The 23,901-nt window shown below is 45.2% G+C and overlaps 1 protein-coding gene across 3 annotated transcripts in view; it reads left to right on the forward strand.

The window, feature by feature from the left end:
- LOC137426886 (solute carrier family 22 member 6-B) overlaps nt 1-23,901 on the forward strand; it is a 119,874-nt gene that overhangs the window by 18,642 nt on the left and 77,331 nt on the right. For all 3 annotated transcript variants that reach the window (XR_010984416.2, XR_013623599.1, XM_068115876.2), the window contains exons 5-7: nt 10,063-10,177; nt 10,274-10,392; nt 15,222-15,436. Coding sequence is in view for 1 of the 3 variants with exons in the window: in XM_068115876.2 (XP_067971977.2) it covers nt 10,063-10,177; nt 10,274-10,392; nt 15,222-15,436 (449 nt within the window). In the remaining 2 variants the exon portion in view is untranslated. The remainder of the gene's footprint in view (nt 1-10,062; nt 10,178-10,273; nt 10,393-15,221; nt 15,437-23,901) is intronic.

Below are 23,901 nucleotides of genomic sequence, written 5' to 3' on the forward strand. Positions count from 1 at the left end.
TGCGTCCTCACTCCGGCTCGGTTGGCCGCCATTGAACATGTGCTCGACGGGGTTACCCAGAAGGGGGCTCCCTGTCGGCCCCTTCGTGGTAACCCCGTCGGCGCACATGGGCAATGGCGGCTAACCGAGCCGGAGTGAGGACCTCCTCGGTCACCTCCTCTGTGACAATCACAGGTGTGCTCTCATTCACACACCCAACCACGTGCCTCACCACCAACTCCAGCGTGCATTCCCACTCACGCTCTACCATTCCAGGTGTGCATCCTTCCATCCCAGGTGTACATCCTCGCTCACCTGTCACAACCAACTCACTCTCCTTGTCACTCTCACTACTCTCACCTCCATTCTTGACAGCGCACTCACCCTTACTCTTGACAGCGCACTCTTTCCTCATGCACCTGTCCGTCACACACCTTTCTCGCGCACACTCTCCCGTTACACCCTCTGTAACACTCACCACAGGTGTGCATTCTTCCTTGCCTTTGACAGCGCACTCTTTCCCCATGCACCCGTCCGTCACACACCTTTCTCGCGCACACTCTTGCGCACACTCTCCCGTCACACCCTCTGTAACACTTACCACACCGCGCTTCCATGTGCTCCCTCGCACACGCGCTACGACCGACTCATTCTCGCCAGCACCCTCACTCCTTGGCACGCACTTTTTCCTCACACACCCCAGAGTCGGACTTTCTCGCACACCTCCTTTTTCGCACACCAGACCTGTCGCACACTTCACCAACGGCCTCTCACGAACACCCGGGTCCATCTCGACCCCCAAGCTTCTTAAATCACCTGGCGCATCATACGCACGACCATATTGGTCACCACTTACACCGGGTCCTCTTCCTCTTCGCTTCTCCTCCATCACCTGCGAATTCCTCATCCGGTTAATGAGCACATCATCACGATCCAAACACAGACTTTGGACCAATTCTTTTACTTCCTCCTTTATCTCTTTCTTATCCTCTCTCCGTCACTTCTTAATTTCGCTCACCCCTTCTTCCACTTCTTCTAATTTCTGCTTCACCTCTTTTATTCCCCGGTACGTCTCCTCAAGCTCGTCCTCTAAGGCTACCTTGACCGTTTCCATGTGCGTCCTCACCTGCCGGTCCTTCGTCTCCATTACCTCTATCACCTCGTCCAACCTCGCTGTCAGTCCCTCACGTACCATCTGACATTCCCTCTTCGTCGCTATCAAGTCGTCTTTTAATTCTTTCTGTGTCGCTTTTAACCCTCCTAGTACCGCAGTGTTCCTTTGTACCTGCTCCACTAACTCAGTCTGTCCCTCCATCAGCTGTTCCACCTCCTGCGTCAGGTCCTCTATGCCCCCTTGCAATTTTATAGTCCCCTTTCTCACCTCCTTCTCCATGTGCTCCTTACAGTGCCTCACCTCCTCGCACACTCCTCCGACCTCCTCACTCACTCCTCTTCTGATCTCTTCTCCCATCACTTGCATCTCCTGCCCAGATGCCACCCTCATCTGCTCCATTTCCTCCCTGTGAGCATCCAGTTTGGTTTCTACCCCCATTCTGACCCCCTCTATCTGCTGCCCCATTTGGTTAACTTCCCTTTCCGCTTGGTCCCTCATGTCCCTCAATTTGCCTTCCATCCTGTTTTCTAACCCCTCTATCCCATTTTTCACTCCCTCTATCTGATTCTCCTGGGCAGCCATTCTATTTTCTACCCCCATTAACCCATTTTTCACCTCTTTTATCCCGTTGTCTAACCCCTCAAATTTGTCGTCTAACTTCCCAAATTTCTTGTCTAATCCCTTAAAATTATTGTCTAACCCCTCACCGGTACCCCTCGCTTCGTCCCTCATTACCCCCATTTGGCCCTCCAATCGCTCACCCTGAGCTACCATCCGGTTCCCCATTACCCCCATTTGGTTTCCCATTACCCCCAATTGCTCACTCTGAGCCCTCGCTTCGTCCCTCATTACCCCCATTTGGCCCTCCAATCGCTCACCCAATCGCTCACTATTAGCCCTCATTTGCTCACTATTCTGGGCCATAAGGGCCTTTATTTGTATTAAAAAAAGGTTCAAATCCACCTGCGGCGCTACCACGGTCGCGGGCGTGGTCGCCGTGGCCATCTGCGAGGCGCCATTTTGCGCGCCCGCTACCTCGTGCGTGACGGCGCTATTTTGCGAATCTGCTACCCTCACTGCTTCGCTCTCCTCTTGTCCCTCAATTTGGTCCTGGATCGACCCTGCCTCACTCTCTACCGGAACCCAGCCGTCTTGGTCTGCCATAGCGCGACTTTCAAAATTCGGGTTTTTATTTTCGTAAAACAAAATCAAATTTCGCCGTTATAATTTCGAGCGCGTGAAACGCGCTCCGGATCGAATTCCACTTCCCAACACCAATTGTTACCCTAATGGTACAATTGGTGTTCCCAAATTTGGGCCTAACTGAATTTAGTCCCAGGTCCGAATCCAACTCCTCGACACCAAATGTTACAGACGCGGTTGTGGATGTTGGTTTACCGAGCGGTTTGGTATGACCGCGTCTGCACAGTTTACCCGATTATACTCGAACGTTGGCCGAGTCACGCTACGCTAAATCAATTGAGGAAAGGACACAACGGCTGGGTTAAAATGACACGACACCAGGGGTACAGTTCTCAAGACCTCTCAGGAGGTTATAATATTTCGGAACGTTAGATTACAAGGACGAGAGAGACAGCATAGGAAGGTAGGCACTTAAATACGGTCTTATAGTAGCCCCGACAGACGACAGATAAACGGGACAAGACTGACTCACACCGGGATTGATGGCAAGGAAGGGCAGGTAGTCGAGGCTCAAGGTGCACCTTGGCTCAGGGGCAGAATCGACCCGGTCCGGTCCAGAGATGCGGGAGGTCTCTCAGCGCTCGGAGGTGGCGACTGGTTCTCTCCACTTCAAGCTCGGGGCGCATCTCTGACGTCACCTCCGGTAAGTCGCTGCGTATATCCGGCGGGGAGTGACACGCCCTCGGCTCGTTAGCTCCGCCCCAGATGGAATCGGCCCGTTGCTTCTCATTGGGTGCAGGGGGTTACCGGGCTCCGCCCTTGACGAGGGGCCGACAGTCAGCCCCTTCGTGGTAACCCCATCGGCGCACATGGGCAATGGCGGCTAACCGAGCCGGAGTGAGGACGCACACTCCCCGCGCGCTGTTGTTGTAGTTGTTGTTGTTGTTGTTGTTGTTTCATGGGGAAGATGGGAGGAGGTATGGGGAGGTCCTAAACTCACTACTGGTGCCATACAATCACATTCTGGTGCAACGAAGAGTCAGAATTAATGGAAACGAGTCCTTAACTGACATAGACTAAGAATAACTAGCAAGATGTCCGAAAGTTGTCTACGTGAGATGCGGTGGACCTGGGCACGACATTTAATGGGGGAAAAAGGGGAAGGTCGGTTCTACAGAGTGTTGTTTACAGACAATGGGACTAGGGAATTGGGGATAGTTGGGGAGTATTGGGGAAATAGGGGAATATTTACAAGCGGATATGGAGGCCAAATCTCATATCCGCAACAATATATATATATATATATATATATATATATATATATATATACACAGACTTGGCATTTAATATGGAATTATTTTTTTTTCTTGACGGGTTTACTTTCTGAACTGAGTATATCAATATGGTGAGTTTCTTTTACCCTTCGGTGATGTCTTTGTTGAAAGAACCATGTCACTGATTGTCTTTCGCAGCAAGAAGTCAACAACAGGATTATATCACAGGTGGCGTGACAAAATGTAAGGACAGGTACATTTGACGATTGGCTTCACAATCGGGTATATAAGGGTTGTTGCGTTCTGTATTAGTGGAAAACACGTGCTGCACGTCTACAAGTGTTATTGCCGCTTCCTCTGGAGATGGTCTGTCAACTTGACAATGCCGTTTGTCCTGGAGTGGTGGCTTTACGAAATTCTGGCATGAAACACCGTGCTATTGCTCGGCAGTATGGCATCACTCATGGTCAGGTGTCAAAGATCCTGAAACGAAATGCTCAGAGGGGTGTCCCTACTCCAATACCGAGGCCAGGACATCCATGCAGAACCACAAGGAGAGATGATCGCCAGCTGCACCGGTTAGTCTGCAATGGCCATACCAAGTCAGCTAATCGGCTTAGGGCTGAGTGGCAGCAACTGACAAATGTGCCTGTATCCAGAAGGCTAGTCAACCAACGACTGGTTCAAGTAGGCTATTGTGCCAGGCATCCCCTGAGAAAGCCACGCTTGACCAGACAACACAGCCAGCCCCAATTGCAGTGGGCCAGAGAGCACCGTCAATGGCAGCCAGGACACTGGCATCACATGACCTTCAGTGACGATTCTAGATTTCTGGTAAATCGTCAAGATGGCCGCGTCTGAGTGCGCAGACAAGTGCATGAAGCCCACAACAAAGATTGTATAGTGCCAAGAGTCCAAGCTGGAGGTGGTGGGGTGACCGTTTGGGCTGCTTTTCATGCAGGGGGCAAAACTGACCTGGTTGTTCTGAATGGAAACCTGAACCAGTTCAAGTACAGGGTCATTCTGGAAGAAACATTGCTTCCATTTGCTCGTGCAGCCTTTCGAGGAAACTTTGTCTTCCAAGATGACAATGCACGGCCTCATCGTGCTCGCATGATCCAACACCCTCTTGCTGACCGTGGTGTAGAGCATATGGAGTGGCCTGCCATGTCCCCGGATATGAATCCGATAGATAACTTGTGGGCAGAATTAACGCGTCAAATCGACAACTTGGACCACCAGCCTCCCTCTGTGCGTGAATTGCAGCAGACTATTGTCACTGCATGGCAAGCGATTCCTGTCCAAACCATGGCAAATCTCGTGAACAGCATGCCTCGACGTGTACGTGCTTTCCTGAATGCTCGTGGGAGTTACACGAAGTACTGAACTGTAATTTTACTGTCCGTAATCCCAGTCATAATTTAGCTTTTGTTTTTGTTGAAAATTTTTTGGACTAATGTGCAAAATAAAGAGATACTTCTGGAAAACGTACAGAAGTTTAACACAGTACTGCCCGTGAATTGAGTTCGATATCAGTTTACATCACTTTCAAGGATCAATTTATTTGCTTCGAAATGTCAAATGTGGTTTTTGTTTCTTTTAAAGGTCACATTAACAAAATCTAGAATAATTTCAATATAATTCCAATGAACTTTTGGTTCTAAGTCATCTTGAAAAGTAAGTTCACCCCCACAAAAAAAATATTCCATATTAAATGCCAAGTCTGTATATATATATATATTTTTTTTTTTATTTATTTATTATTTTTTGTTATGTCGGGTGGGGTAGCAATATATAGAGCCAGATAGATCTGTGTAGGTAAAGTGCTACGTCTGTCGCCGTAAGGAATCTACCTTGTAATAAGTTTCATGTGTAGGCATTTTGTCGGTTAAGATGTATACCTGTGAGCATACCAGGATGTTCGTGTGATAAATAGAGTAGGGATTAAAGAGTAGCGCCCCTGTGTGTCACACCTGGTAGCTAAACCTTTGTCCCTTATGGCAATGCACACCACTTAGACACTTAGTTAGGATCTCCTTAGTGCAACATTAAATGACTCCCTTCCCTGACAGTGACTTCGGAAGGAACAGGCAAAGAAACCAGGCTGGGGCACCACCGATGATGGCCGCCGCCAATTACACCTCCGACAGGCCTAACCACATCGAGTGCCACACGCTTTCACCAGCTGCACCTACGAGCTATCACCACACTACACGCTACGTGCTATCACCATGCTACGGTCCTGTGATTGGTCGGCGCGCTGGGCGCGAACATCCAGCCAACGAGTGCGAGAGGCGCGAAGCTGGAAGGTTTGGTGGAAGTCGCTGGTTGGTAGCGCGCTAAGGGACGTCACCGAAAAGGTTATTTAAGGGCGCGCCGAACGAGAGTTAGAGAGAGGGCACATCCAGCGCAGAACGCCATTCTCGTCTCTGCTTCTTCGTCTTGCGCAGCCCGAGTTGAGTTGAGTCATAGCCCGATTGGAGTTCGCTTGCTTTTTGCACGTTTGCTTCGTGAGAGCTGACTGGGACGTGGCAGGCCAATCGTGTGTGAAGATCGACCTCGCTTGGAGCCGCTAGCCTGCGGTGGACGCGCGGTGCTTTTCCTGCTGTGGGACCTCGTGGTGCTTGGAGCGGTGCTCGATGCTTTGGAGCTTGGTGCATGGACCTCGTGAGCGGCGGGAGGCTTGGAGCGGGGTCTGGTGGCGCGCGAGCTGGGCCGAGCGGGGCCGTGTTACACTGCAAGACCACAAGACCAGATAAGACTGCACACTACATCACCCATTTCCCCCAAACATAACGAACGTTTTTCTTTTGGTGATTCTTATCCCTCATTTGTATTTGAGGTCTGTGTGTGTGGGGACGTCCCGATTAGGAATTAGGTTTATCGTCGCGTTTCCCTGTCCCGATTCTTATTGTGAATAAATCCTTGTATTATTTTGCTGTACATACTTGAATGCAGTTTCCCGTGTGATTGATTTAATCGGTACGGCTGCGGGCTCTCACGCCCCCCTCCATCCCGCGCGCTTTGGTGTAGCTTTTTGGTTCCGGATTCCGCCATTGAGTTTTCGCCTCAGGGGTTAAGGCCTTCGCGATCGGCTTCCGTGGCCGTCTGATGTTAATCAAAGACGGCCGCACGACAATTGGTGTCAGGCAGTAGGGATTCGAACCTAGTGGCTAAATTTTTTTTATCCGGAGGTAGCGAGTCGACGCCGGCTGGGTGAAAAACCCCGCCCAGCATTTGGAACCGAAATTTTCATAGTCGAGGCGGATAGATTTGTATAGTCGATTGGACATACGAAGCGCAATATCGCGTCTTCGACAAATTTAAATTTTGTTTTGGAATTAAAATAAATACGCGCATGGTAAATGACCTTCCTCAAAGCGGATGGCGGAGGTCGGTGAAATGGAGGTGCATAGCGAGGCTTCTGTCAGTTTAGGGAGTGAGCCGGAGGTAGGGGAATTAGAGGTTAGTCTTGGAACCTCCCCCGTCCCGAGCACTAACCTATCCCCCTCCCCTACCGGGGAGTCGGGAGCAGTAGGAGTGCCCCCGACAACCGACCAGATGTTGAAGCAATTGCTTAGGGAAATGAATGCTCAGAGGGAGAACAGTGAGCGAGCCAGTGCGGAATTGAAGGACGAAATTTGGGGAATAAATGGCAAAATTGGGGGATTGGAAAACAACATGAAGGCTCAGGGTGAGCGATTGGGAAATCAAATTGATGGGTTGGAGAACAAAATGGAGTCCCAGGGGAGTGAACTAAACTGAGAAATGAGGAGATTTGGCGCTGTTGGGGCACAGGAGAAGCCAACGGTGGCAGAATTTGAATCGGAATGGGGGGAAGGCAAATTGGGAATTGCACCGGGAATGGCAAAAGAAGAGGTAAATGGGGAAAATTTGATTGTGGCATGTGAAGAGGTGAATGGGGAATGCTTACAGGTAGATGGGGAGACTGCAAATGTACAGGTAGATGGGGCGTGCCAACAAGTAAGTGTGGAGTGCCAAAATTGTAATGGGGAGTGTTTCGCACCTGCTGGCCTGGAGGTTTATCGGGACCGGGTGGATGCCACAACACCCCAACCGGGGGATGGAATTGAATCCTTGCTGTGCCAAGGTGGTGGTTCAGAGCAAGAGGGGGTAGAGTTATTGGGGGTCCGGGTGATGGAGCCGGACTGGGTATTTATTGGGGAAGAAAGCCTGTCGGGGCCGCAAATGATGGGGGATGATGATGAGGTTGATTTGATCCAGCGGTTGGGGACCTGGGACAGTCCCATGGAGGTAGGGGTTGATCAGGCCCAATGGAGTTTGGGGGAGGAGGTGAGTTGGTCCGAGGAGGTGGTTGAGGTGACCAAGGGGACCCTCACCATACACTGCAATTTGGAAACAGAGGCTCCAAAATTACAGAACCAGTTGGGGGAGTGTGTTGGCTCCGGGCTGGATTTGGATCTTGGAGGATCGGGAGATCGAGCCTCTGAAGATTTGGTCCCCGTAGGGAATTTGGACCAGCAGCAGGGAGGGGCAGAGCAACCTGAGGGGGTTGTTGCCTGCAGCTGCGGTTTGGGACAGGAGATGAAAATTTTCAAAAGGAAATTTAAAATTAAATGGAAATAGGAAATGGATTTGGCACAGCCATGGAGAGAGTTGGTCCCCCAGCTGTGGAATTTGGACATGGAGAGGTCATTGGTGATGGCCTCGGGGAAAATTTTCCCCTTTCAAAATTTGGTAATGCCAGTCAGCTGGGGGGCTGTGCTACGGCGTAGCCGGGCTTGTTTGATACTTCAGTTGAAGAGGATAGTATGATCTAGGTGGAGATACAAGTTAGCAGGTAGCAAATAATGTAAGTATAAATTTGTTTTGACTTCAGGCATGGACAGCCAGTTCGTGAATGACTTGGGTAAAGAAAACGGCGAATGGCAAATGATGAACTAATAAATTCCACATTCCTGTGCCATCTTCTGTCGCATGTCAGGCATTGACAGCAGGTTCTTTCTATTTTCATTCTACACAGCATCATTCATCATTCCAATTACAAATGAATACTATAATATTAATATATCAAAATATAATGTTAAATCATGATTGCATTGAGATATCATCAAACCAGCGAACCGTCGTCATCTGTTCACTTCCGGATTTGGGAGCAAGGTTCGTGCCGATCACATTTCAAAATTATAATTATATTGAGGAATTTCTGAAACCTCCTTCTACCTTATGACACCCACTGGGACCCGAAAACGTTCCACAAAAGGTTATTATATTTCCTTTTAGTAAAATATGCAACTGCATTGGTTACTAAATGCTGTCCCGCTGTCATATGATCAGATCCTCAACTCTGATTAGTGTACATTTATTTATGGAGACATATACACGGACAGACAAATGCTGTTCTAAACGGAATTGCCCTACGGGCCAATAAATAAAGGTTCTCGGATCCGGATTCGAATCTTCACTAAAATCTTATCATTTCGTGCTTGTCACACACCCAACCTCTCCACCAAATTTAGTTTGAATCCATCCACAACTTTTTGAGATATCGTGTTGTGGATGTTGTTTTAAAAAGTTGTGGATGGATTGGAACGAAATTAGGGGAACAGGTTGGGTGTGTGAAAAGGAATAAACGATTAGATTTTGGTGAATATTCGGTTCTGGATGTAGATCCAACAATTTTTTAATTGATTCTTCACTATTGAAAGATTAGGGTAAAAAACGATATGTAGCACGATATCTCAAAAAGTTGTGGACACATTCGGTGCGTGACAAGGAAGAATTTACAATTTTGGTCAAGATCTGGATCCAGATCAGAGAATTTTTAAAACTGATTCTTTACCATAGACCCACAGCATTCAACCCACAGCATTTAACCCCTGACTATCACTTCTCCTTCTCCCTCCTTTTGCTTTAAATATTTCCCTATTGATTCTTGTCTTTTTGCACTTGTTGTTTTCATGTTTTGTTATGCATTATGTTTTGCACTCTGTCAAAGCGCCTTTGGGCTTCTTGAAAAGCGCTATACAAAATAAATGAATTATTATTATTATTATTATAGAGTGATGGGGCTAAAACCGACATATAGCAGAATATCTCAAAAAGGTTGTGGACGGATCCAGACTAAACTTGGTGGACAGGTTGGTTGTGTGACAAGGACTAATCGATTCGATTTTGGTAATGATCCGAATACAGATCCGGATACCAGAAAAAAAAAATTCAAGTGATTCTGCCCCATTGAGTGATAGGGCTAAAAGCGATATTTAACATGATATTTCAAAAAGTTGTGGACGAGTTATGGCTAAACTTGGTGGATGAGTTGGTTATGTGACAAGAAAGAACAAGCGGATTAGATTTTGGTTCAGGTGTCGGATCCAGATCCGGCCTATCAGTGGGATACAAAACATAAACTGTTCAACCTGGCGGAGGTATGCTCTCTACCGAGTGCTGTTCCGCAATAAAATACATTTATAATCAACAGCATGTGAAGTTTAGTGTTCATTTTCGGAAGAATCCTGTTGTCTTGCATAAATTAAAGTTTAAGTTAACTTTCTTTGTGCGAGTTTTCAGGTTTCACCCGGAGTCTGCACGATGGTTAATTCTTAAAGGAAGACTCAATGATGCTTTGAAATCCTTGAAACACGTTGCCAGAATCAATGGGAAACCTTTCGTTTTGAATATAGATGTAAGTATCACATGAAGTATTGATTCTCCATCATGTACCTGTGTGATCACCGATGATGTATCACGTATATGGATTACGACATCAATCTTGGCTTAGGTCCTGGAAAAAGAATACGAGAGGGAAAATTCTGAAGTTCTGAAAAATACCTACACGTTGCTGGATTTGTTCCGAACAGCAGAAATTCGAAAGACAACTTATGCAATACTTTTTGTATGGTAAGTGCAAATTGAGGTATCTTCAAGAGAACCTTAAATTTAGATACTTAACGTCCATATCGAAGGCTTATCATCTATCTTCTATCTATCTATATATATACAGTCACGTGAAAAAGTAAGTACACCCCATGTAAAGTTTTGACTTTTTCAACATATTTCAACATACAGCTATTTGATCTTCATTTCAACAATATTGATAGATAAAGGTGATATAATATAACAAATATCATGAAACATTTACATTTTGTAGTCCATTGTATAATTTAAATAAACATAAATGCAAATTTCACGTGTGGAAAAAGTAAGTACACCCCGACATTTATCACTACTTCAAATACCTAAAATTAGAATCAGGTGCACCAGCTCAGGTGCAAATGATTAGAACATCGTTAGAGAGGATCTTGGAGGAACCTGTCTTATTTAAACCTCAGACATTTAGTTTGGTTTGCTATTTGTTGTTGAAGTGTGCGGCGTCACAATGCCGAGATCAAAAGAGCTCTCTGAGGCCTTCAGAAAGAAGGTTATAGATGCCTACGAGTCAGGGAAGGGATTTAAAAAGATCTCCAAACAATTTGAAATCAATAATTCGACTGTCCGGAAGATCATCTACAAGTGGAGAAGATTCCAAACAACTGCCAACTTGTTCAGGCCAGGACGCCCCAGCCAGTTCAGCCAGAGAGCAGACCGCAAGATGCTGAAACAAGGCTCTAACAACCCCAGAATGTCATCACGGGGCCTACAGGTAGCTCTTGGCACTCTTGATGTCAAAGTGCACGAGTCTTCCATTAGAAAAAGGCTGCACAAATTTGATCTACCTGGGAGGTGTGCCAGGAGGAAACCTTTGCTGTCCAGAAAGAACATCAGGGCAAGACTAAAGTTTGCCAATGAATACCTAGGCAAAGACCAGCACTTCTGGAACAATGTGCTCTGAACAGATGAGTCAAAGGTAGAGCTATTTGGCCACAGTACCAGAAGACATCTTTGGCGAAAACCAAAGACAGCATTTTTTTTTATTTTTTATTTTTTTTGTATACTAGATCGAGGCTCGTGAAAGAGCGAACATTAATCACACAGAAAGACAAACAGACACATAAAACAAATAACATCGGGAGCGGTAGACAAGATGGGGAGAGAGGGGGAAGGACACAAACACAACATTTGAGAGCAGGGACCGAGAGACATGGAGACATCGAGAGATCTGTGGGAGGGAGAGGGCTTTGGGGGGGAGGCATGTGAAGGGGGGGAGGCATGTGAAGGGGGGGGGGGGGGGTGGGAGAGGTATAAACATATGGACACTGCCAGGATTTCCAGGAAAGAAGTTGGAATTTCAAACAAGGTGGATCTGGGGTGAATTAGTGGGGGTAGAAAAGATCAAGGTTATGGATGGGGGAAGATAAGAGATGGTGGTGAACAGCTGTTTTAAAGACCTGGAGGGAGGAGAGGGATTGAAGGGAGTGTGGGAGTTTGTTCCACAGGCGGGAGAAAAGAGGAATGAAAGAGTGAAGGTGAGCAGAGAGCCGAGATTTCGGCAGTTTAACCATCAGAGGGTTGCTGGCAGATCTTGTGCGACCTGTAGGAATATTTGGGGGACAGAGCACAGGGAGAGCTGGGGGAGCAAGGCCGGAGAGGAGTCGGTAGAAGACAGAAAGGCCACCTACCTGCCTGCGGTGAGTGAGTGAAAGGCCCTCAGAGATAGCTTCATCGCGGGAGATTCCAATGATTTTGAAAGCTTTGGATTCAACAGCGTGAAGCCGAGCCAGGTGTGAGGCAGGAGCACCAGCCCATAGGGGAGAACAGTATTCCATTGAGCTGCGGATGAAAGCCTTGTATGTGGTGAGGAGCTCAGGTGTGCCGAGGAAGGACTTCGCACGACGGAGGATGCCCAGTCGGCGACTGGCTTTGGGGACTGGCTTTGGGGATTTGACCACAAGAACCTGATACCAACTGTAAAGCATGGTGGTGGAAATATTAGGGTTGGGGCAGCTTCGCTGCATCGGGGCCTGGCAGCTCACCATCAGAGAATCCACAAGAATTCTTCATTGTACCAGAGGGTGCTTGAGGATAATGTGAGGCCATCTGTCAGAGAGTTGAAGCTCAACCAAAGGTGGACCTTGCAACATGAAAATGAACCTAAACATACCAGTAAATCCACCAAGGAATGGCTGAAAAGAAAGAAATGGAGGGTGCTGGAATGGCCAAGTCAAAGCCCGGATCTAAATCCCATCGAGATGTTGTGGGGGGATTTGAAACGAGCTGTGCATGCAAGAAACCCCTCAAACATCGCACAGCTGAAAGAATTCTGCATGGAGGAGTGGGCAAAAATTTCTCCCAGTCGATGTCAGAGACTGGTAGACAGTTATAAGAAACGCCTACTTGAGGTTGTTTCTGCCAAAGGGGGCAATACCACCTATTCGAGCCAAGGGTGTACTTACTTTTTCCACATGCGAAATTTGCATTTATGTTTATTTAAATTATACAATGGACTACAAAATGTAAATGTTTCATGATATTTGTTATATTATATCACCTTTATCTATCAATATTGTTGAAATGAAGATCAAATAGCTGTATGTTGAAATATGTTGAAAGAGTCAAAACATTACATGGGGTGTACTTACTTTTTCACGTGACTGTATATATAAGAAAGTTTTTGTTTGTTTGTTTGTTTGTCTGCGCAAGCTAATCTCCTGAACGGTGAAAGATAGGAGGAAACCTCTAATACAAAAAATGTCGGAACGGGCCCCGGGAAGGTTATAGGCTAGGTGGCGAGGCCGCTTCGGCCGGGCTGGGCCCATTTCGCAATTAAAAGCTGAGCTGAATTATCGTAGTCAATCCTCTACGGCCGTGGGGTAAAAGCTGAATTATAGTAGTAAATCCATTCAAAAAGAACTAAAAATGTTGGTACGGGCCCCGGGAAGGTTATAGGCTAGGTGGCAAGACTGGTCAAGGCCACCTCGGCCCGGCTGGGCCCATTTCGCAATTAAAAGCTGAGCTGAATTATAGTAGTCAATCTTCTACGGCCGCGAGTAAAAGCTGAATTATAGTAGTAAATTCATTCAAAAAGAACAAAAATGTCGGGACGGGCCCCGGGAAGGTTATAGGCTAGGTGGCAAGGCCGGTCGAGGCCGCTTCGGCCGGGCTGGGCCCATTGCGCAATTAAAAGCTGAGCTGAATTATAGTAGTCAATCTTCTTCAGCTGTGAGTAAAAGCTGAATTATAGTCGTAAATTCATTCAAAAAGAACCTGGGCAACGCCGGGTGCTTTCGGCGAGTTTCTATATAATTTAAAGTTAATCCCACAACTGGGATTCTGGATGTTGGCAAAAACCAAACATTGTCATTCCATCCTATTAATATTGAATCATCAGTTTAAGAGGAGTAAAGGTCTAAGGGCTCTGAAGGGTTTCAGGTGTGTAAGGGTCTAAATCTGAAGGATCTATGGGGTTTAAAAGGATCTAAAGGTTTATGGGGTCTCTCAGGTCTAAAAGGGATCTGAAGGTCTAAAAGCACGTTCTGATGGAATAGTATTTAATTAACAGATGTAATTAATCGACAAACTCACGGTCCAGGTCACATTCAAAAATTGTGTCTTACAAGGATTTGAAACGGTGTAAACGTCAGAAGGTACATTTCAATAGTACGTAATTAATAGACTGTTTCGATTCCCCATTGAATATTTGGAGCGACGTGAAAAGGTCGTCAAAAACGGTTTCTGGTGAGTTCTGGTATATATAGTGAATATGTATACACAGAAAATCGAGGCTCATGGAAGAGCTAATGACAGAAGAGTGAGAATCCAACTCAACTAATACAGGAGAAGAGAACTGGCAGACAAGAAGGGGAGAATTTGGCAAAAGAGGAACAGCTGAGAATATTTGAATGGACTTGGAAACTCATAGAAAACTCATCCATCTTACTCATTGTTTTTTCAATTGTTTTTCATTGTAGATCCTGAAGGTACTTTTATTTTCTATAAGTTTAAAACTGGTGCCAACAATTAATAGCAGAATGAAAATAGACTGACATTCTTTAAGATAACTTCCATTATAAATTGGGAAGTCAAGATAACTCTCGTCAGGTCAGGTCAGTCTTTTGGGACTGCCCCTGGTAACACGTAACCCTGTGCTACCTGCTGCATGGTCGGGTTGTCGGCGACTAAATCGACACCCCTCACCTGCTTTGCTAGTTAGTGGGGAGGGTGACTGTGACACCCTGCCAGGACCAAAAACAACACCTGACAAAGGGCGGATAAGCCCCCGATGGGAGTCAACGGCCGTTCAGGAAGGAGATGGCGTCTCCTAAAAAAACACACTTTTGGATTGGACCGGTTCAAGTCATATCAAAGACTTTTAAAATGGTACCTGCTGATGTCTTGCTTGACGTTCAGTGTTTAAAAGGATATAGCATGGACAAACCCCTTCAGTTGGCATCCTTGGGGAGGGGGAAATTCCTCGAGGACATGCCCTGCTGAGTATGGTGAGAAAAGCGGAGCCATTGCTATGACGTCGCTGGTACCCAGAGTATCGCAGGAAGTGACGATAGTGACAGCACTTCCCCAAAGCTCAGTGGCTGTGTTAAGTCTCGTCATTATGTGTGTGTGTGTCCATGTGTGTGCTCCATTATGAATCGTAGACAATGTCTGCTTATTGTTAAGGCCAATATTAAGACAACACAGCAGTTCATATTCATTTTACTTTGGTACAGTTGTTAATCTAGTGAGTGGGCCACTCTTTTTAATAAAAATAACAAAGACATGGAATGGGGTAGTTATTTAAATGTGAATTTTTTTTAAACGAAACAAAAAATTTCCATCTTGTGAATTCCAAACAGGTTTGCAACCAGCTTTGCCTACTATGGTTTAGCACTGGACCTCCAAGGATTTAAGGTTAACATTTACCTACTTTTGGTGCTGTTTGGCCTTGCTGATTTGCCCGCGAAATTGATTGCTGTGATTACAATTGGCACCGCTGGTCGCCGAGCAGCTCAAGCTGGAGCACTGCTGCTCACAGGACTTATGTCTTTCGTCCAAATCTTCATATCAAAAGGTATGTATAGATAGTAGATACAGTAACAAGATCTTCCTGACTTTACCATAACCTTGTTTAGCGTTAAGCCTTACTTGAGTTGACATGAGCCAGGTATTGCTTTATCATTTGTTCATCTAAGGAAGGGGCATACAGGTTGTGGGAAAAAAAATGGAAACACCAACAGAATGTCACTTAGTAGAGTGTTGGGCCACCATGTGCATCTAGTACAGCATGGATATGATGTGGCATGGAGTCAACAAGGGTCTGGAATTGTTCTGCAGGAATGAGGCATCATCTCCCACAAGGAAGTCCTCTAATTCACGTTGGTCTGATGGAGGTGGAAACCGTTGCCTTAGATACCTCTCCAGACAGTCCCACAAATGCTCTATAGGATTGCGGTCTGGTGATTGGGAGGGCCATGGAAGAATGATAACATGGTCCTTGTACTCCACAAACCACCCGGTGACAACACGTGTCCTGTGGACTGGAGCATTGTCCTTCTGGAAAACAACCCTCCTGCAGGGAAGAAATTCTGCATAATAAGATGCAGATGATTGCTCAGGATGGTAATGTAGCATACTGCTTCAATCCTGCCTTCTAATGGAATGACTGGACCCAGGCCATGCCAGGAAAATACACCCCACACCATTATGGAACTGCCAGAACCTTTTACTGTTGAAACCAGGCATTCGGGCTGTAGAGCTCCCTACGCTGTCACCACATATGCACAGGTATATTTTGTGAGAACATGGTGAAGGACTACTCATCAGACCATATCACATTCCTCCAACGCTCTGCCGTCCATTGCCTATGGCTCCTTACATCACTGGACCAACAAACTGGTTTGTGCATAGCAACCCAGCTATGGTATCCAACACTGTGAAGTTCCCTTCTGTCTGTTTTTGATGATCCAGGATGCTCACAACGTTGAACATTGAACTCCGCACACAGTTTGTCTGCCATTGTTCTTCTATTTTGCCGCACAGTCCGGAATAATGCCTGTGCATCACACTTGTCGATTATGTGTCTCTGCCATAGAGTTATATTATAGCTGGTGAAGCTGGTGTTGTGAATGAACGCGTACGTATTATGTTGAAAATCCAGATTTTGCTGAATCCTTTGAGAATTTCGAAGCTTTGACGCACCAATCGCTCCATGGAGGCCGCCATCTTGCGGATGCGGAAGTATACATTAAAAATTGCGAAAAAGTTCAATAGGAGTTTGTTTCACCCATCTTTTTTTGATTCACAATCTTATGCACCTCTAATTTGTAATTAAAATACTTTAAGACCAACCTCGTTCCCCGGGCCCACATGGGCCCTGGTTATCTTCAACGAAAATCATCACCAAACACCGGAACCAATGAGATTCGAGCATTTGAAAAAGTATTTCAAAAAAGCTTATTACCGCGTTTCGGAGGCTGAAAACGGCGTCAAATATTCTAAAATTGACGAAGAATTATTTATTAGAAATCTCGCGGCCGTAGGGGATAGTTTTTCACGGCCGGAAATATCCGAAGTCGAGACGGAATTCACCGAATTAATCAAGAAGGAAATTTTATAAATTTTAATCTCATCCAGAATGCAAATGGTGTCATTTTGAACGAGGTACGGTACCTACTACCTACTACACCTACCTACTACCAACTACCTAACCTACTGATGGGTAAAATAGTGGCAAGAGGCTTTGGCTTCGCCGGCTCATGCCGGCTTTGCAGTAGGGTACTAGTAGACAAGAGGGCGACTCGCTATGCCGCGTACAGAACCCAGCCGGGTCTCCATGTTTTTGGGGGGCAACAAGTACACGGATGCGCACACTAACGCCATGGTGTCTAAGAACGAGTGGCCGTTTAAAGCTGATTTTTATTATTTGTTTCTTTTTTCTTTAATCGAAATGAACCATATAGTCATTGCCACTATTGATCATACATTAAAGCACCAATCTTGATTGAAGGTGGCAACCAAATGAACGAACGAACGATACATTTATTTATCTAAAAAAAAAAGTTCTATTTTCCTGATTATTAATGCAGTGTAAAACAGTTAATTATAAAACACCCATGATATAACTAAGTTATACTCGGTCATCTGGACATTCACTCTGCTCACTGTAACGGGAAGGGGGTGCACAATCACACTTACAGTCACGTGAAAAAGTAAGTACACCCCATGAAAAGTTTTGACTTTTTCAACATATTTCAACGTACAGCTATTTGATCTTCATTTCAACAATATTGATAGATAAAGGTGATAGAATATAACAAATATCATGAAACATTCACATTTTGTAGTCCATTGTATAATTTAAATAAACATAAATGCAAATTTTGCATGTGGAAAAAGTAAGTACACCCTTGACTCTAATAGGTGGTATTGCCCCCTTTGGCAGAAACAACCTCAAGTAGGCGTTTATTATAACTGTCTACCAGTCTCTGACATCGACTGGGAGAAATTTTTGGCCACTCCTCCATGCAGAATTATTTCAGCTGTGCGATGTTTGAGGGGTTTCTTGCATGCACAGCTCGTTTCAAATCCCCCCACAACATCTTGATGGGATTTAGATCCGGGCTTTGACTTGGCCATTCCAGAACCCTCCATTTCTTTATTTTCAGCCATTCCTTGGTGGATTTACTGGTATGTTTAGGGTCATTGTCATGTTGCAAGGTCCACCTTCAGTTGAGCTTCAAATTTCCGACAGATGGCCTCACATTATCCTCAAGTACCCTCTTGTACAATGAAGAATTCATAGTGGATTCTACGATGGTGAGCTGCCCAGTCCCTGATGCAGCAAAGCTGCCCCAAACCATAATATTTCCACCACCATGCTTTGCAGTTGGCATCAGGTTCTTGTGGTCAAATGCTGTCTTTGGTTTTTGCCAAACATGTCTTCTGGTACTGTGGCCAAATAGCTCTACCTTTGACTGATCTGTCCAGAGCACATTGTTCCAGAAGTGCTGGTCTTTGCCTCAGTGTTCATTGGCAAACTTTAGTCTTGCCCTGATGTTCTTTCTGGACAGCCAAGGTTTCCTCCTGGCACACCTCCCATGTAGATCAAATTTGTGCAGCCTCTTTCTAATGGTAGACTCGTGCACTTCGGCATCAACAGTGGCAAGAGCTACCTGTAGGTCCCGTGATGACATTCTGGGGTTCTTCGAGACTTCTTTCAGCATCTTGCGGTCTGCTCTCGGGCTGAACTTGCTGGGGCGGCCTGGCCTGAACAAGTTGGCAGTTGTTTGGAATCTTCCCCACTTGTAGATGATCTTCCGGACAGTCGAATTATTGATTTCAAATTGTTTGGAGATCTTTTTAAATCGCGCCCCAGACTCATAGGCATCTATAACCTTCTTTCTGAAGGCCTCGGAAAGCTCTTTTGATCTAGGCATGGTGACGCCGCACACTTCAACAACAAAGAGCAAACCAAACTAAATGTCTGAGGTTTAAATCAGACAGGTTCCTCCAACATCCTCTCTAACGATGTTCTAATAATTTGCACCTGAGCTGGTGCACCTGATTCTAATTTTAGGTATTTGAAGTAGTGATAAATGTCGGGGTGTACTTACTTTTTCCACATGCAAAATTTGCATTTATGTTTATTTAAATTATACAATGGACTACAAAATGTAAATGTTTCATGATAGTTGTTATATTATATCACCTTCATCTATCAATATTGTTGAAACTAGGGCATGCCCGTACTATATCTATATCTAAAATTATATCCCCCCCCTCTATTTACATGAAATGGTTTGGTCCAAAGCGAACGGCTTGCGAGTGGTGACAATCCCCCCCCTCTATTTACATGCAATGGTTTGGTCCAAAGCGAACGGCTTCCGGAGTTTGGTAAAGAAATCGCCATCGCGTGCACAAACGCGCAGGAAAGCGAATGAATCGCAAATTCGTTTTTATTAGTTGTAAAACATAGTTTAACGCCAACATAGTTTGCAAACGTGAAATAAATGAATACGCTCTCAAATGTGCCATCCGAGGCAGAGTGTGCCCGCCACGTTCGGCACACGCGATCGTTCGCTGCTCTCTGATTGGTTGAATCGTTTTTTGGACATCGCTCGGTAAGTAATTGTCCGATTAATATGAAACCTTGAAAAGGCACATCCTCGGGTCCCCAGCAATATACCTGGCAAGTTAAAAGTATATCGGACCCGTGGTTGTCGAGAAACAGCGGTCACAGACAAACGTACAAACGTACAAACGTACAAACGTACAAACGTACAGACAGAGATTACTGGAATTATAGATAGATGAAGATCAAATAGCTGTATGTTGAAATATGTTGAAAAAGTCAAAACTTTACATGGGGTGTACTTACTTTTTCACGTTACTGTACATGCTGATAGTATAAAACTGCAACATGAAAAACTGAGGCACAGTGACAAGAAAGATCACTTTCATATTTAATTTAATTCATTGCAACTTCATTTATAATTCATGCCTTAATTTAAAAATAATAATAATAATAAAATAAATACAAAATCAAGCAACCCAACCAATCACCCACCCAACAACCCAACCACCCAGCCACCCAACCAACCAGCCACCCAACAACCCAACCACCCAGCCACCCAACCAACCAGCCACCCAACCACCCAGCCACCCAACCAACCACCTAACCAACCAGCCACCCACCCAACCAACCACCCAACTACCCACCCAACCACCCACACACACACAAACAAACAAACCACCCAGCCACCCAGCCACCCAGCCACCCACCCAACCAACCACCCAACTACCCACCCAACCAACCAGCCAACCACCCAACCAACCACCCAACCACCCACACACACACAAACAAACAAACCACCCAGCCACCCAGCCACCCAACCACCCAACCACCCAGCCACCCAACCAACCAGCCACCCAACCAACCAGCCACCCAACCACCCAGCCACCCAACCAACCAGCCACCCAACCACCCAGACACCCAACCAACCAGCCACCCAACAAACCAGCCACCCACCCAACCAGTCACCCAACCAACCAGCCACCCAACGAACCAGCCAACCAACAAACCAGCCACCCACCCAACCAGTCACCCAACCAACCAGCCACCCAACGAACCAGCCACCCACCCAACCACCCATGCAACCAACCAGCCAACCACCCAACCACCGAACCACCCACACACACACACAAACAAACAAACAAATAAACAAACAAACACCACATCCATTCTACGCATGACTTAACAAAAATCGAAAGCAGATTGTTGGATTTTGTTGAGGCTGTACATGTGACGTTGCTACAGGCATGTTTTAGAATTGACCTTGTGATGGTCGTCTGGATCGATGGGACCCCATTACATCACAGGGTCTCAAGATGGTACTGCCCATGGAAAATGTGCAAATATATTTTGGGTCAAAAAGCCACTAAAGAAAACACCAAAGGGAAAATGTGTAGTTGTTTTAGACTTCTCTAACATCTTTTGATACGTGGGGGGAAAAAAGTCTTTAAGGTTTGCTATCCTTCAATGTACACTGGTGTAAGGGCAAAATTAACCTGATGCAAGAATATGTATAATATGACCAACAGTGTTTTTGTAAACAATGATACATATCTCCAGTAAAATCTTAATGTTATTCATTCGCGTCCAAGAAAAAAAAATCCAGGTTTTATACACATACAACATTCACTGTCCCAGAAACAAAGTTGTGTTTGTAAGCTGGTGCCGCTTAGAGACTTGATTGTTTTTGACATATCTTTCTGTATACAGTCGCCCGTGGTGGCGCAGCACACTCTGCACAAAATGTTTACTGATCATTTTGACCAGCTGGCTGCCATGGTCATCCTCGTCTGCGAGGTCTTGCTCATGAAAATGATCAGCCAAGTCAGGAAACACAGACCCCTTCACAGTTTCCAGTACCTCAATCTGAACTTTCCCTGTGACGTCATGTCACAGTCATTGCGCCATTAACTGCCAATGTTCTTCTATAAAAAGCAAAAAAAGAATGAAGCTGAAATAAATACACATACTATACGAGTCAATTTCAGAAATAAATCCACAATTCTCTTTGTTTCACTGCAATAGTAAAAGATCGTACAACCATACAGAAAAACAAGATAGAATATAATTTCTTCAGTGGTTTTGATGAAAAGGTTGTTCATCTGCTCTGGTATACTTTTAATGTGAACTGCAACTTGTACTAATTTTAATCATATGTGAGTTTATAAATGGTACTGATCGAAATATTTGACCTAAACAGTTAGTAAAAAGAGCATCAACAATGGAATTTATAACAGAACAAAAAATCGACTCTTGCAACAAAAATTGAAAGAGTTCCAAAGAGCCATCAACTCCGCCTGTCATGCCTGTGCCTGTCTAGCCCGACAAGCAGGGCTGTATGGCTCTCTTTTACCATGGGTCTTATTGTAATGGCGACAACAATAAGACCCATGACATAAAAGAGAGCCATACAGCCCTGCTTCTTGTTGTATGTCTGTCTGCCACTCTCAATGAATCTAACCAAATTCCGACCAAAATTTCTACTTTTAAAAAGAAAAACACAGACAGAGTACTCACCTGTGAAAACTAACATCCTTCTTCTGGTTGCAATGATTTGTGCACCCGTAGCAGCCACAACTTTTCGGCATCTTGCCACTAGAAAATATTCGCGACACAACTAGGTCATGTACATGTACATGTACGTTGTCAACAAATGTTGCCCCCCAAAAACATGGCTGCTGGTCGTCCTTGTCGGCACGGGTCACGTGGTATGTACGCCCTCTAGTCTATAATATAACTCCATGTATAATGGTCTCTGCCAACTGTTGACCTTCAATGAAGATGTCTTTCCTAATTTTTCCTTAGATCACATCACCTTTGAGACTTCCTCATAAAACATGAGCAATTTTTCCACAGTCTTTGTCACTGAAGCACATGCCAAATGCACACCAACAATTACACCCCATTTTAAGTCACCGAGGTCTCTTGCGGAAAGTCTGGCTATTAATACTGGGCTCGGGCTGTAGCCCACACACACTATATATATATATATGTATGTATGTATATATATATATATATATATATATATATATATATATATATATATATATATATATATATATATATATATATATATATATATATATATATATATATATATATATATATATATATATATATACAGACTTCGCATTTAATATGGAATATTTTTTTTATGGGGGTGAACTTACTTTTCAAGATGTCTTAGAACCAAAAGTTCATTGGAATTATGTTGAAATTATTCTAGATTTTGTTAATGTCACCTTTAAAAGAAACAAAAACCACATTTGACATTTCGAAACAAATAAATAGATCCTTGAAAGTGATGTAAACTGATATCGAACTCAATTCATGGACAGTACTGTGTTAAACTTCTGTACGTTTTCCAGAAGTATCTCTTTATTTTGCACATTAGCCAAATTTTTTTTATAACAAAAACAAAAGTTAAATTACGACTGGGATTACGGCCAGTAAAATTACAGTTCAGTACTTCGTGTAACCCCCACGAGCATTCAGGAGAGCACGTAAACGTTGAGGCATGCTGTTCACAAGATTTGCCAAGGTTTGGACAGGAATCGCTTGCCATGCAGTGACAATAGCCTGCTGCAATTCACGCACAGAGGTCGGCTGCTGGTCCAAGTGGTCGATTTGACGCGTTAATTCTGCCCACAAGTTCTCTATCGGATTCATATGCAGGGACATGGCAGGCCACTCCATATGCTCTACACCACGGTCAGCAAGAAAGTGTTTGATCATGCGAGCACGATGAGGCCGTGCATTGTCATCTTGGAAGACAAAGTTTCCTCGTAAGGCTGCACGAGCAAATGGAAGCAATGTTTCTTCCAGAATGGCCCTGTGCTTGAACTGGTTCAGGTTTCCATTCAGAACAACCAGGTCAGTTTTGCCCCCTGCATGAAAAACAGTCCAAACGGTCACCCCACCACCTCCAGCTTGGACTCTTGGCATGATACAATCTTTGTTGTAGGCTTCATGCACTTGTCTGCACACTCGGACGTGACCATCTTGACGATAGACCAGAAATCTAGACTCGTCACTGAAGATCACGTGATTCCAGTGTCCTGACTGCCATTGACGGTGCTCTCTGGCCCACTGCAATCGGCGCTGGCGGTGTTGTCTGGTCAGGCGTGGCTTTCTCAGGGGACACCTGGCACGATAGCCTGCTTGAACCAGTCGTTGGTTGACTAGCCTTCTGGATACAGGCACATTTGTCAGTTGCTGCCACTCAGCCCTAAGCCGATTAGCTGACTTGGTACGGCCATTGCGGACTAACCGGTGCAGCTGGCGATCATCCCTCCTTGTGGTTCTGCGGGGACGTCCTGGCCTCGGTATTGGAGTAGGGACACCCCTCTGAGCATTTCGTTTCAGGATCTTTGACACCTGACCTTGAGTGATGCCATACTGCCGAGCAATAGCACGCTGTTTCATGCCGTAATTTCGTAAAGCCACCACTCCCTGACAAACAGCAT

This window comes from Myxine glutinosa, chromosome 5 (genome assembly GCF_964187855.1).
Source record: "Myxine glutinosa chromosome 5, kmMyxGlut1.1, whole genome shotgun sequence".
Lineage (NCBI taxonomy): Eukaryota > Metazoa > Chordata > Myxini > Myxiniformes > Myxinidae > Myxine > Myxine glutinosa.